Source organism: Amaranthus tricolor, chromosome 7 (genome assembly GCF_026212465.1).
Source record: "Amaranthus tricolor cultivar Red isolate AtriRed21 chromosome 7, ASM2621246v1, whole genome shotgun sequence".
Lineage (NCBI taxonomy): Eukaryota > Viridiplantae > Streptophyta > Magnoliopsida > Caryophyllales > Amaranthaceae > Amaranthus > Amaranthus tricolor.
The window spans coordinates 27,817,282-27,831,524 of record NC_080053.1 but is presented as its reverse complement, the minus strand read 5'-3'; the positions used below and the strand labels follow the sequence as shown (position 1 = coordinate 27,831,524).

The window sequence follows — 14,243 nt, the reverse complement described above, 5'->3', positions numbered from 1 at the left end:
ATGGATCCAAGAGAGAAACACATGAAAGGACTCACGGGGGGCATCAATCAGGAGGGAGTAAGAAGCATGTTTTTCCATATAATCACGGCTTTGGGGCAATCACATAGAGCATGGAAAATGGTTTCGTCTTCATTACTACATCTATCACAAGTAGGGGAGGGCACACAATATCTATTATATAGTACAGTCTTCGAAGCCAAAGATCCCTTGCATAGTCTTCATAGAAATTGACAGAGTTTGGGAGGACCCGAAACATTCCAAATTAATCGCCACAGTTTAGCTATCTCTACTGAATCTGGGGTATCCGACTCGGTATTGTGGCCAAGGAGAGCCAACCAATATCCACTCTTCACGGAGAAAACACCGCTCTTGTTTAGACACCAGTATAGCTTATCGGAAGGCCATCGGTTAGATAGAGGCATTGTGAAGATTGTCGCAGCAGTATTCGTGTCAAAGTGTTGAACAAGAGCATCGGCGTCCCAACTGAATACCAACTGATTTGAAATACCAACTGAATTTTTGTTTATTAAGGTGAAATTAAGCTAGGATTTGAAAAAAAAAAATTCAATCCTAAATGGATCGTATTTTGAGAAATAGAAATAACGTTACTATATATTGGGAGTGTTTGGCAAATTAGCTTATTGACCAATTTTAACTTATTTTGATATAAATAGAGAGTTGGGTGGTCAAACCAGCTAATGCTAGTGTTAGGTGAATTAGCTAGTTGAAACAGCTTATTGATACGAATAAGCTGTTTTTGAACAAGCTGCTTATAACAGCGGGTTCAAAATCAACTGGTCAAACAAGTTAATAAAATCAGTTGTTCAAATCAGCCAATGCCAAACACCTTGAAAATTTTGAGTTGATTGGGACATTACTTTGAGAAAGCATGCCTTAATTAGATTATGGCACATGTTACATGTCATCCTTATAACAGGATTTAATTATCACCACATACATGAAATTATGCCCTCTCCTTACTTTTAGAAATTCCTGAAATTTGCTAGTGAAACTTACTCCATACTTCCACATAGACGAACATTAGAAAAAAAAAAAAGTAAGAAACGCTTAGAGACACTAAAGAGTACATTAGTTTCAGAAAGTAAATATTACAAAAACGAACCTAAACCGAGGTCATTCTTGAGAGTTTACTAGATAGTACCATAGAAAGAAAAAGATAGCAAAGTAGATTAAAACAAATTACAATGTCAGCTTGGTTGAGAATAATCCTCGGACGAGCTCATTCGTCTACATGTTTGGGTAGCATCTGCTATACAATGCAAGCGTTTTCTTCATCATTTTTGTAGGGATATACAAAAATATCATTACGTTTCTGTGAAGAAGCATATCATCCGACTTGACTCTGAATATTCCTTCAAACTCTCGGTGATATTTTATCAAACATAAACCAATCTCACCGAAATAGCTGTAAGGTTTGGTTATTCCGCCTTCACGGGTGCATCTGCGATTTCATGAATCTCTTTTTTGCTCTTCACTGAACACCTTTTCTTTGTATCAAAATCAACACTGTCTAAGTCTTCAGAAATTCCCATGTAACCGTAAAGCAGCACATCCTCTAACTTCTCAGATGGATTATCTCCTTTCATCGACTCATCCATTGCCCCACTTCCAGAAATAGCTTGATCAAAATCAAGTCTTCCATGCTTCCTGTCGAGAAATATCTTGTTAAGCCTTTCTGCTTCTTGCAGCCCCGAAAAAGTTCCCAAGAATTTCACCAAGATTACACTGTGATCTCCTGGATTCCCGAGACAGATTTTCATCTTGCCCAGATGGAAACCCTTATCTGCATCACCCAAAGAGAGGACTTAAAAAAAGACGTAGAAGGCGGTCAAAAATTTAAGTTTCTACAACAAATTCATATCAAAAATGCCACAAACCTCTCAGAAATTCCTCAAGTGCATCAATGTTTATGAGCTTCCATTTGTTGTGATCATTATTTGATAGGGATATATTGTGAACAATGACAATAGGGGGCCACAGGATAAGGTCCTCCTTCAAAGCCAAAGCGTCAGGTCCGGGAAGTGGCTCTGGGGACCAGGTGCCTGTCTCAGGGTCGGGCATTCTATTCCATCCCATCAGGACACATAAGGCTCTATGGAGGCCCAAGTGTTGTGGCCGCAATCCATTCTTGTGAGACATGAAAGCATGAGTCGCCAACGCCCTTGTATTTTGGAACGCTTTTGATGCGCTGAAAGCAGATATTTGAGTCAGAATTGCCAGATCAAGTGTAGAAAACCAAATGATCTACTCATGAAATAGCGTAGCTACAGAAGAAATCACAAACAACATTCCTTTACACAATGCTACTAAGTGGCTCCCACCAAGACGGAGTTCGGGAGGGGGTGGATGCAAACAACCCTACCAGGGAAATTGTTTCGAATTGAAATTAGATAGCAAACATCAGCAGCAACATACAAACAATTCTACACAAAGTGGCATTATCCATATTAGGCCAAGCACCCCCAAACCCTACAAAAAGAGCAATAAATGCCATCCCCATTACCGATCAAATCTAGTTGTATAACTCATGCTTCGCAACCTAACCAAATATAGAAAACATTATAAATTAAGTAGTAGCAAATAGTAATCCTTGAAGTAAGCACCACAAGAAGCTAAAATCACTCATTCAGTAAATCCATAAATTGACTTCAGTACCACAAGGACACATAGGTGAAACAACAATAATACCCAAGTCTTAATCCCAGAAGAGGGGTTGGCTATACAAACCAAACGTTTAACTAGTGATACTATAACCAATTAACTTTCTATAAGAAAATCTAACCCTTCCCAACATCCATGATGTGTGGCCTCTAAAATAGCCAAATCAAACAATGAATCCCCCGGGTCCTTGAGCCTACACCCACGTATAATTCGTTTAGAACCCTTGTGTTGTTGCTTCATATATGTCCTACTTCATTTTGCAGCGGAACCAATATCATAAAGAATACTTGTGTGCATAGTGTAAAAATGTCCTACTTTGTTTTGAAAACCTTTACAACACAGCCGATGCGATGCCATGCAACTTTGTTTTTAGAAAGTGTCTGTGTGCAATGGATTGCCAATTTAACTTCCTTTTACAAACAAATTGACTCACTAAAGTGTACAGCTATGACTGAACTGACCACATACCAACCCAAATAGGATTTGTTAGTCTCATTTTTTTTCAGAATTGATTCACAAGCTAGAATTCTAATTTTAAACTTCACCATTAGAAGGGAAAAAAAAAAAAAGAAAAGTACAAGCTAGAATTCCAAGTCCCAACCTTACGTTGATGCATAAGTGGATCACCACATCAGTCATTCATGGTAATCAATTTCCAAATATACCCATGCAATTCAGAACTACTCCAGCTGTCCACAGCATCCTCATCAATCAGCATATAACCTCCAACTTCATTATTCACCCAATTCTACTGTTTTCTTATTCATTCACTTGTTATACACCAAAAGACTTTTTCTTTAAGCAATACCAATTGTGTCCAAAAAATATCTTCACAAAAATTACCCTCCAAAAATATGTAAAAACAATTAATCACAAACATTACCTTTTGATTGATCACATATGATATCATAAGATTGAAATGGTGTCCATGGCCCACAGCCAGAAAGTAGAAACCTCAGCATAGTACAAACAAGACTACCAAAAATCAAATACAATATAAGAAAGCATTATTCAAGTAATGTTACGTAAAGCCAAAGCAAAACAAAAGGGTAAAGACTGAAAAACTTCAGAAGGGTAACCATAATCTAAAAGAAGAAAACAGATAATCAACTAGATTCCTTACAGAAATTGTAGTCACTGTGTTCAGTCAGGAAAGGCAGCATAAGTCGAGCATAAAAACAGTAATTCCAAGACCATAAGAAGCTCCAAGCTTTTAAATTAAAGAATCTTACCATAATTTACTGAAGTTTGACAACAATGAAAACAATTTGTCATGCATCTACAGCCAAGGCTTCGTCAGACCAAATTCCAAAATGAAAAATAGCCACTGACATAATTTTTCAGCACCTCTTTACCTCTACTTATAATTCAAGGAAACCCGTATGACATGCATCAATTGAACAAAGTACTAACCTAGGCACCAAGAATAACTCAGAAAAACAACATGAACATCATTATCAAAAAAAATCAGTTCTTTGAAGAAGACAGACCTTCGACGGCACACGACACAGAACAGACTACCCGCCTTTCCGTCCTCCTTGTACAGCTTTCGAGCAGTTGGGTTCTCATTAAATCTCTTGGAGAAGTCTAAAAATGCTGTTTGTATTCTCTGCTTAAAACCATCAGAATCCTCCAGAGGCTCAGACTTCCATAGAGCCCTAGATTCGTCTGGTACGTCAACAACCTGTGCAGGTATTGCCACAGTATTATCATTTTCATTCCTTTGACCAAGACTTTGGTGCTTGTAGTGATTAGTCTTTTGATGTGTATGGTGCACATGACTGTAGCTTTTAGAAGGTTCAGATTTTGTATATCCCTTAAGATACCTATTTCCCATTTTGAATGGTTTTCCAGAATGCTCATATATATTTCCTGATTGATCTTGATATGATGTCAAACCAACATCATTAGAGTCTTTATGACAGTAGGTTCCATCAGACATTTGCTCAGTTTCTAGATAGAATTGACCACGCTCATCCCTAGAAGACCTCTTAGTTTCTGGATAGAATTGTTCGCGCTCATTTCCAGAATGCCTCTTCGATTGCGTAATACTAGCTTTCCTACTGGTCCTCTCAATATGGTGTTCATAGAAATCATCATTTCCACTTGCTATATTCCATTTATTTCGCATCTCACCTCTAGATTCCGTTCTGCTTACTTCTTCACCTGCACTATATTTTCGTTTGAGCAACCTGTCATTATTTACAATCTCATCACCTTTGATTCTTTCAAATCCTCCTGCATGTCTTTGCAATTCCACATTTCTATATTCCGAAGAATTTTTCAATCTGGTTCTATCTGACCCACCTGGTGCATAACTTCCATAACCATGACCCAAATGAAGATCATCAAAATCATGCTCATGCAAGCCACCATGATCCGACACATGATGATGGTTTGAAACTTTTCTTGTTATCTCACCATGAGAATATCCATTGTCCAAGAAATCCCCAGCTTCTATAAGAACATCTGAAGATCTTCTTATATCCCCATAATCTGGAGCCATCTCCTTTTCGATTACATCAAAATCTTGAGCTCCAACATTCTTAATAATTCTTCGAGAACCTTCAGCATTAGGTATATTTTCATGTGATTCCATAAGATCTGGTCTAAGAAAACCCCTCGAAACATGTTCATCACGAGCATATTTTGTCTTACCATACAAATGTTCTTGAGAAACATATGCAGTCTCATCATCCCCTCTAACCCCAACTTCAGGATACATATATTCTTTATGCTCCAACCTAGAAGCTTGGTATGCATCACAAGCATAACATTTGGCATCCCTACATATTGTTTCATATCCTCTCCTAGTGTCTGACACTATCCTTGGACCATACTCATCACTCACATGATGTTCTAAATTTTTTCCATAGCGTTTTGGATACCCATCAGATGATAGTGTACGAATATCCCGGATCTTATTCACATATTCTCCTCTCACTATAATACTCGAGGAGGTGCTTGGATTATTCTTTAGTAACTCTTCACCTCCATAGTCCTTGGTTTGAGATAGTGGATGATCTATATACTGACTATCTCTAGCATAATGTGCAGATTGTTCACCATCCTTGTAGTGAATCTCCTTAACCAACTTTTCGTTGGAAATCACATCTTGATACCTAGTTTTTCCATCCTTCACTCTGTGCATATCCATAGTTGAGTACTTCCCACTTGGTTCAACATGTCTAGAAGCAATTACATAATTCGGGCGCAACCCAACATCTCTCTCCACAGTATCCTCAAAAGGAATCGATTCAACCAAAAGTCTATGCCCACTTGAGCCAGATCTTCTTGTACTATAATCCTTATGTTTAACAACTTCACTATGACCATCATAAGTGTATAAATTCCTAGATCTTGAGTTCAAATTATTATAATCTTCATACTCAACATACTCAAAATTCCTTTGTAATCTCATCGAAGTTGGACTTGTTACAAAAGCCCTTTCATCCATAAGCTGTTGCCTCTTTTGCGGATGCTCAATTGGAGGTGATCTTGACAGCATATGACCACCACGACGAACTTGATCAATGTGTACATCATAATTTTTCCTCTTTTCAAGTGAATTACTTCTTCGTTCTCTAACCATAGGTCTCCGACTCCTTTCGACACCTTCTTGAGGACTTAAACTTCGCCTAGAACGCAAAGGTAGCTCTTCTCGAACACTACTTCCACGACGTGATACAAAATAGGGTTCCTCATCCATATCATCACGCCGATCTCTTGTAGAGACAATTGAAGTCTTCATCCTTAAATCTTCAGATCTTCTAGACATATTTAATACTCGAATTACCGACAACCAAAACTATTTTTTTTGTACAAAAACCCTAGTAAACACCAGATTGGAGTATTTTAGATACAATCAACCACTAATTTCATAAAACACCCCTAAAAAACACATCAACCAGATGAAGTACTTTGATTCTTGGTGCATGAACCCTAACCCTAATTAACAAAGATAGTATTATAACCTTAAATCAAAATGAAAACAAATCCATGATCAAATAAAACCATATTTAGCCGGAAATGGCAGTAAAAAAGTAAGTGTCAATCAAACCTTATTGATTGGAGTAACTGATCTATAAAATTCTTGGAAAAAAAAACCCTTCAAAATTGATCTGAATCATTCAAAGAAGTAACCATGAAGTAAAATTACCATTAACAGATAGTCTGAGTAGTAAAATTATTTTCAAAATTGGGAAGATTGAGAACATGAAGATAGCATCGATTAAGAAATTGGGGGTCGTAATTCATGAGAAATTGATTGTGATTTGTGAGTAAATATTAGGTTAATGGTTGATACTGGGTTGCTATGCAACTTCGTGATAAAAGTAGCTTTACAAATAGCTTGACTATACTACCACCACTTACTTGACTATAACCACTACCCCCACTTACGTCATCTCAATTAATGGCATTGTGCTATTCTCTCATATTCGGATAAATTGTGAATTATATTTTTTACACTATTTATTAATAATTTTTTAATTTTTATTTAAATTTAATATATAAGTTAAAATATAAAGTAAATTTTATTTGATTCATCTCGAGGTGGGAGTACTTTCTCTTTTTTTCAGTTGCTTCCAAACACCTTTTTGCGCAGCCTAATGTGTTTGTTGAGTTGTTTATATATGAAGTTATACATAACTAAATATTATAAAAATTCATATCATGAAAATATGTGGCGAAACAAATAAAATAAAATCTCATATGACTATATTTTTTTCTTATATATTAGCTATAAATTTGTAATATGTAAATACAGTAAAAATTTAAATTAGTTAATCAACAAAATATATTAGGACTTAGGAGAGAAATTAGAAAATAAAAAAGAAATTAGAAGGAAGAACAAGTCAAAAAAGAAAAAAAAAATTACATTCACCTTTATTTGCTAACAAGAGAAAATAATATTTATATTTTTTTAAAATTACATTAACTAGAGAACAAATCTTTTTAACCAAAAAAAATTAACAAATATGTTTGACCTTTTCTTCCTATGTTCGTTATTAGTAACTACGAATAAAATCCTTACTTTAACTTCAGGCTGGAAACACTTATTTTAGGAGTTAAATTTTTTTTCCAAGTTTAGTTTTTTACTTTATTTTTATTGAAAAACGTTTACTAATTTCAAATTTTCACTTGTCTACCCCTCAAATTGGCCAATTTTCCATTATCATGGCCCATGAGATATATCGGGTATGATGACAATGACAATGATGAGCTGTGTTACGAAGACATTGTATCAACAATCTGGAACTGATTCCATATATGATTTATGTCTGTGGTTCTCTACACCTTAAAAAAGGTATCTAAATATGATTAAATGAACTTCCAGCCTTGTGTTACAGCAAACAGTAGTCCCAAAATTTCATGAAAAGTAATTGTCTTCCTAATTATTTTCGCCATACAACTAGACCTCATAGCGAATGGTAAAAACTTGTTTTCAGCATCAAAATGTATGAAGAGTACTCGAGGGGAGCATGAAACTCGACCCCATAAATGAGAGTGTACATATCAAAATCTCAAAAACATTTTAGATAAAAGATTCTGATCCGATAAAATGATTTAATCACGATAATGCCTTCTTCACCGCTTCACTGACTTCCTTTGGTGGTTTTTCGGCATGAATGTCAGCCACAACACTTTTCTTGGCATAGTAATCAATAACCTATAGCAAAGCACGTCAACTGTTAATGAAAATTGCCTTCCGAAAAGTGCAATGAAGTATGTCGACAAATGCATCTAAAACTAAAATTTTCAAGTACTTCAAACGGAAAGATTTGAAGATATCACACTAAACACAAGGTATGCCCTATTAAGGTTTAATAGAATGGATCTATTCATGATGCAATACATTTACTAGCAGTAAAATTATCGGACTTACAAAGGATTTTCGTAAAAAAGAACTAATAGCAGAAGTATTAGATTTTGAAGAACAACTTTCTATTACCCCCAACGTCATTAAGGGACTCTTACAGTCTTGCGGTGTTTGAGAGGATCAGATGTACACAGCCCAATAATAGTATAGTGTTCACTATGCAGCCATGTTCAGTTATGAATATACCCTTCCCTATCTGTTACAGCTACACCAATCTACTCGATTTTCCTCTCTGTTCAAGATCTCGAGTTGTGTTGATCTATGTTACTTGGCATCTTAATAGCATTATCACAACCTAAAGATGTTATAGTGTTCGCGCCCAAGGGTATTATATAACCCATCGCCCGCCTTCTACCCCAGAGTTCCGAGCTTCACAGAGATGTAAGCCAATATATCCTTGTAGGCTATAGCTAAATGCAAGTCAATCAGGGTAATATTAAGACACATGGAGGCTCTCATGTAAAAGAAGAATACTAGTGAAAGTAATGTTTTCATGTACCTAGACATCTTGTTAACATAATCCCAACTAACTAATTTTAAAAATTCCATTTTGATCTCACGTGCTTGTGAAGCTTTCACTTAACTTCTTATACAATGATGTCATCCAAATGACAATCAATCTGAAATCGCTTTCAATCCTTTATGACTTAATGAGATTGCAGCCAATGTTATGGTATATTTTGATTTTTCGAAAAAAAAAACATCAGGAAATGAAACTTGTCTTTGTTATCCCTAATATCTAAAGAATTGGAGACAACTTGAAAACATGGTTTCCCAAGTCATGCCTCTCAACTTGATATGGCCTAAGACCGCCCCTCACACTTTTTAAAACACCAAAGTAATAGAGATAATGGAACATGGAAATCCTGTGTGCATGGTGAGTGTTTAGGCTGCCACTAAGCAAGCCTGCAAGTTGAGCAATGGCATTATAATTGTTTATAGCTACCACCATATCTTAACACAGAACTAAGTTGTAGATGGTAGGGCTCTTTCTGTTTATACTCAGGGACGTTCATTCTATTTTTTACATTTACTTAGAATATAAGAGGTAGCAAACGTGACTTATAAGCTCTATACATGAACTTTGTAAAAGCATGATATCTCACTTTATCCAGCTAGAGGGTACATTTCATTTTATTTTTTACTGATTTTGAAAATTTCAAAAGTTCATCACTAACTCTTTACATTCTTGTTACTTCTCTATTTTCCCAAGTAATAGAATTATTGCAAGTAATTTTACTATTTAGATAGGCCATTTTTAGCAAGTAGTGTGCTTCTCTAGTAGTAACACTATGAAATTATGATATCTATTGTTGTGCAGTTCCATTTTTATGTTATCTTTCTTGTCAGTAATATCTGCAAGATGATTTTTCTAGGAAGGTTAACTACTTTGACAAGATATAAATACAAATTGATACCATGTACAACGATATATTAACAATATTCATATTCCTATTCATTTACTTATATTGTTAGATAACTTTTTTTTGGGGGGGGGGGGGGGTGGGGGGACGAGGGGAATAAGATACATACTGGTTCAGTTTGTCGGTGGAAAGCCTCGAGCCTAGACTTCAGAACAGCTGCAGTGTCATCTTTGCGCTGAATAAGAGGCTCTCCCGTTACCTTAAATGCACAAAGAAAATGTCATATAAAGAACTGTAAGTCCCAGACAGTTAGACTCTTAATAAAAAAAGGAAAAAATAAAGTCATTTGCAGCAGACTCATGCCACATGGAATAAGTAGAAGATAAACAATTATAGATGACAATTCGAAAAAAATTACATAATATAATTTTACACGCTCCAAACAAGATTAAGGTATGCATGCAATAAAAAATAGAATCACATTAAAAAGAATAAATGAATGAGTCTAAAGTCTGATAGAAACTTGTGCAATCCAAATGAATCAAAATTGTTTTGGGTATTTAGAGTGGATTTAAAGCTGACCATTTTAGTCCAAAGTCCAAACCCCAAACTTAAATTGAAAACTTCTAATAAATATATAAACCTGAATTCATATAAAAGCATTAAGATTTGCAATTTTATTGATTTTCTTTTTCTTTTGCAATTGCATGCAGAGGTCAAGTAAAACAAAGTATGGTAACTACAGCGCTAAAAGCCCGCCAAAATTTGCCAAATAACAGTCAATTGACTGGTTTTAAGCGTGCAGGTCTTATTAACAGTTATACTATATATATATATATATATATATATATATATATATATATATATATATATATATATATATATACTCATATGTCCTCTTGAATTTGCAACAATTTCCACATCAGCCTGTCTCACTGAATTTGATACTTTTTCTCTTTTGTGAAATGGCTGTACTCTCATCAATTCTCATCCACATTTATTCTAATCTCTCTTCATTTCATCCACACTTTTTGAAAATTTTAGTCTTATTCTTCTTATAACAAAACAACAATTGTTCTTGTTAAGTTTGTTATTAATTTAGGGGACGGAGTATGTAAGATGGTCTACTTTGTTGTCACCAGCTTTACTGTTCTTTTCATCTAATGTTATGTGGGTCCAAAATCAGTAGATTCGGAAAACAAATGTTGACATAACTTTTGTTCAGACTGTAATGAGTTTCGACTTGCAAAAAAGCAAACAAACAATTTGACCTCGATGGTTTTAGTCCAACAAGTTTTAGACTATCCAAGTTACGGCCTTATATACAAGCAGAAGTACCATCACCAAACCATAAAGCACATCATCACATGTAGTGCAGATGAAAATTTTAACACATTGGTATCATCAGAGATCTTACATCATCCACCCCAGGTACTTTTGGAGGAGCAAATTTGGTGTGGTATGTCCGACCACTTGAGGGATGAATCCAGCGGCCAGTAATTCTTTCCTCCAAAATGGCATCATCAATAGCAAAGTTCAACACTTTATCAATTTTTGTTCCTTGCTTTTCCAGCATCTCATCCAGCTGCATTGATACAGAGAACAGAGTGAATTTAGTAATTTACCAGTTACGGAACCAACCACTGTATGCTACAAGAATAGAAGATTTATATTCAATCAAGTATATGAAAAAACTAAAAGAAACAAACCTTTTGTGCTTGGACCACTGTCCTTGGGAATCCATCTAGAATAAAACCTTTTTGACAAGAAGGCTTCTTTAGCGCTTCACCAATGATCCCGACAACCAGGTCGTCAGAGACTAGTTCTCCCTGAGTATTTGAAAACATGATGTTAATTCATCTTTTTATTTTCTTCCAAACAACAGAACATGTCAGTTGAACTACATACTAAACCAATCAATATCAAAATTATGAAAATTTGCCACATTAATACCTTATCCATCGCTTCTTTAGCCTTTGTCCCAAGAGGAGTTTTAGCAGCTACTGCAGCTCTCAGCATGTCGCCAGTAGCCAGATGACACAAACAGTACTCATCCTTAATAAGTGGTGACTGAGTACCTTTACCCGATCCAGGGGGTCCTGAAAACCAGTTCCACATGATGATTATCAAACTAGAATTCAAACTCAATAAAGCTTGAACCAAGAACAATGAAAAAGCAATCAGATCTGCTATATTTATTGTCTTTTTTACTCATTAAAAAGATGGGAACTTCAAAACACTGTCGAGCACTCGAGCTAAATTAAACCAGCCTAAAACAAACAGCAGATCTTGTCCACAAAGTGAAACAGAAAGTAAAAAAGTTAACAGATCAAGCGTGAAGAAACAACTCCCATTAACATAATTATTATCCCAGCAGCCAATCTAAGATATATGCTACACTTAGTTTTTAGGATCAACAATTATTTAAGGGGACAATTAGTATTTCAAGCAATCTCATTTCCAGATAAATAAAACTCGTGTTTTCAAAATCAAAATGCTTACAACAAAAACCACTCAAATTCCATAAATAATGTTTTAAATATATTATGAGAAAATATTTGTAGAAGTATCACATATTAAGACCTATAGATGAGGAAAAATGACACAATAAACCTTTCAAGCAAGAGTAATGTTCCATCTCCTCAAACTAGAGCATCCGTCTACCTCTTCAATTCAATAAAACAAGGCAAAGCTCTACACATCAAACAATCCAGAAAAAAATAAGTCATGCATAAACAAGAAGAAACGCTAGATGGGCACCAATCAAAACCTCACAACACCAAAAATAACAACAATGCCAAATAGCCAAAGCTTTAATATCATATGGTCGGCTATATGAACCAATAATCTAGTCACATTGAACATCAACATAAATTCTCCTCCTCCATGCACAACTCTCTCTACCATGCGGACTTCTAGTGTCTAGTACTAAATTTCTTATATCGTCATCATTCCGACAATCCAAGGTATCCTCAACCTCTTTCTTCCTCTTTTAAAATCACCCTAATTCCAACTTTCCACTTTTATTAGTGCATCTTTCCAAAGAATATCTTTCATCTTCTCTTCAATGTTTGCAACTTTCAACCCCTGCCTTATATCAGGCATCTCAATTTTCCTTATCTGTTTTCAAAGGCCCAACATTTTTACTCATTTAGTAACGCTGCTCTAATGAAAGTGCACTAAAATTTTTCCCCTTCAACCTTAGAGGAACTCCTCAATCTAAAATCACATAAATCCGAATTGCAATTGCACCTCACTCCCAACAACATTAAATCCTAAGCGGTCAGATTTAGGTCAATATCACTATTCCATTAACCTCACAACTCCAATTGCAAAAAATATACAAAGATACAAGCAAAATGGCCACTTCAAATCAAGAACTTAAGCAGGTAATTAGTTAGCAATGAAAAAGATGACCCATTTCATGCATTCCATCAAAAGCACCAAGGTTAATTACAAACTATCGGTACTGAAATTAACATTCAAATCGCATTTCTACAAAAACCCTAATGGAAGAGATCTGAAGAAAATAGATCTAGAAATTGAGAAATAAAGAATGAGAATATTACCAACTAGAATGAGGCGTTTGTCAGGCTTAGAAGAGCATTTCATACGACGAAGAAGCTCGGTCATGAGATCAACGGAGGGTACGTCTTCCAAGTTAGCTGCCATTGTTTCTTCGAAAGTGTACAGCAGCAAGAGCAATGAGAGAGAAACTGGTTACTTGCTATTCTTCGGACCTCCCGAGTTCCGTGTTTCCGACACCGAAGCCAAAATAGCAAAAAAGGGTTAATGCGACATCACTTCGATTCTACGCCTCCCACGGTCCCACCTACCAAATTTGGTGCAATTTTTTTAACTTAAATTTTAAAATGATCCGGTCTTATGGTGAAATATAATTATTAGATTAATTTTAAAAAGATTTAATTTTAAAGGTATGAACTTTAGATTATTTGCTTTTAAGGGTTTGTACTTTTATTTGTTTTTTAAAAGCTCGAACTTTAAGATGCACCCGCTTTTAAAGATTCCTCCGATTTTGATAGCCTAGACTATGAGGTTACCTCCTTTTTCCCTTTGTTTTCTTCATTTGATTTTTCTACTCAACCAAGTCTTCTTCATCCGTCAAGAATGGCATCTTCAGTATTTCTTCCTTTCACTATTTCTTAACTATTTGTAATTAAACCGTAGAAAAATAATGAAAGATGATGAACTATCCACCTCCTATTGAAGAGCATTGATTCATTATATATTTTATTTTTATATCTCTTTCCTTATGTGTGGGTTATTTGTATTTTTGTCCATTGCTCTTGTATTTT

At 35.3% G+C, this 14,243-nt stretch overlaps 2 protein-coding genes across 3 annotated transcripts; both read right to left on the bottom strand.

Moving 5' to 3' along the window:
• Positions 1-1,041: 1,041 nt before the first annotated feature.
• On the bottom strand, positions 1,042-7,050 carry LOC130817732 (uncharacterized). 2 transcript variants are annotated; one of them, XM_057683589.1, is made up of 4 exons: positions 6,743-7,027; positions 4,173-6,630; positions 1,899-2,209; positions 1,042-1,804 (listed from the first exon to the last, which is right to left on the bottom strand). In XM_057683589.1, the coding sequence occupies exons 2-4, from the start codon at positions 6,458-6,460 to the stop codon at positions 1,440-1,442; spliced, it is 2,964 nt and encodes a 987-aa protein (XP_057539572.1). In that variant the 5' UTR covers positions 6,461-6,630; positions 6,743-7,027; the 3' UTR covers positions 1,042-1,439. The 2 variants fall into 2 exon arrangements, with proteins under 2 accessions (XP_057539572.1, XP_057539574.1); XM_057683591.1 differs by having other exon boundaries at positions 4,173-7,050.
• A 931-nt stretch (positions 7,051-7,981) lies between these two features.
• On the bottom strand, positions 7,982-13,738 carry LOC130817731 (adenylate kinase 4). The gene is made up of 6 exons (XM_057683588.1): positions 13,497-13,738; positions 11,881-12,026; positions 11,637-11,756; positions 11,345-11,512; positions 10,097-10,186; positions 7,982-8,353 (listed from the first exon to the last, which is right to left on the bottom strand). The coding sequence occupies exons 1-6, from the start codon at positions 13,597-13,599 to the stop codon at positions 8,255-8,257; spliced, it is 726 nt and encodes a 241-aa protein (XP_057539571.1). The 5' UTR covers positions 13,600-13,738; the 3' UTR covers positions 7,982-8,254.
• Positions 13,739-14,243: the final 505 nt, after the last annotated feature.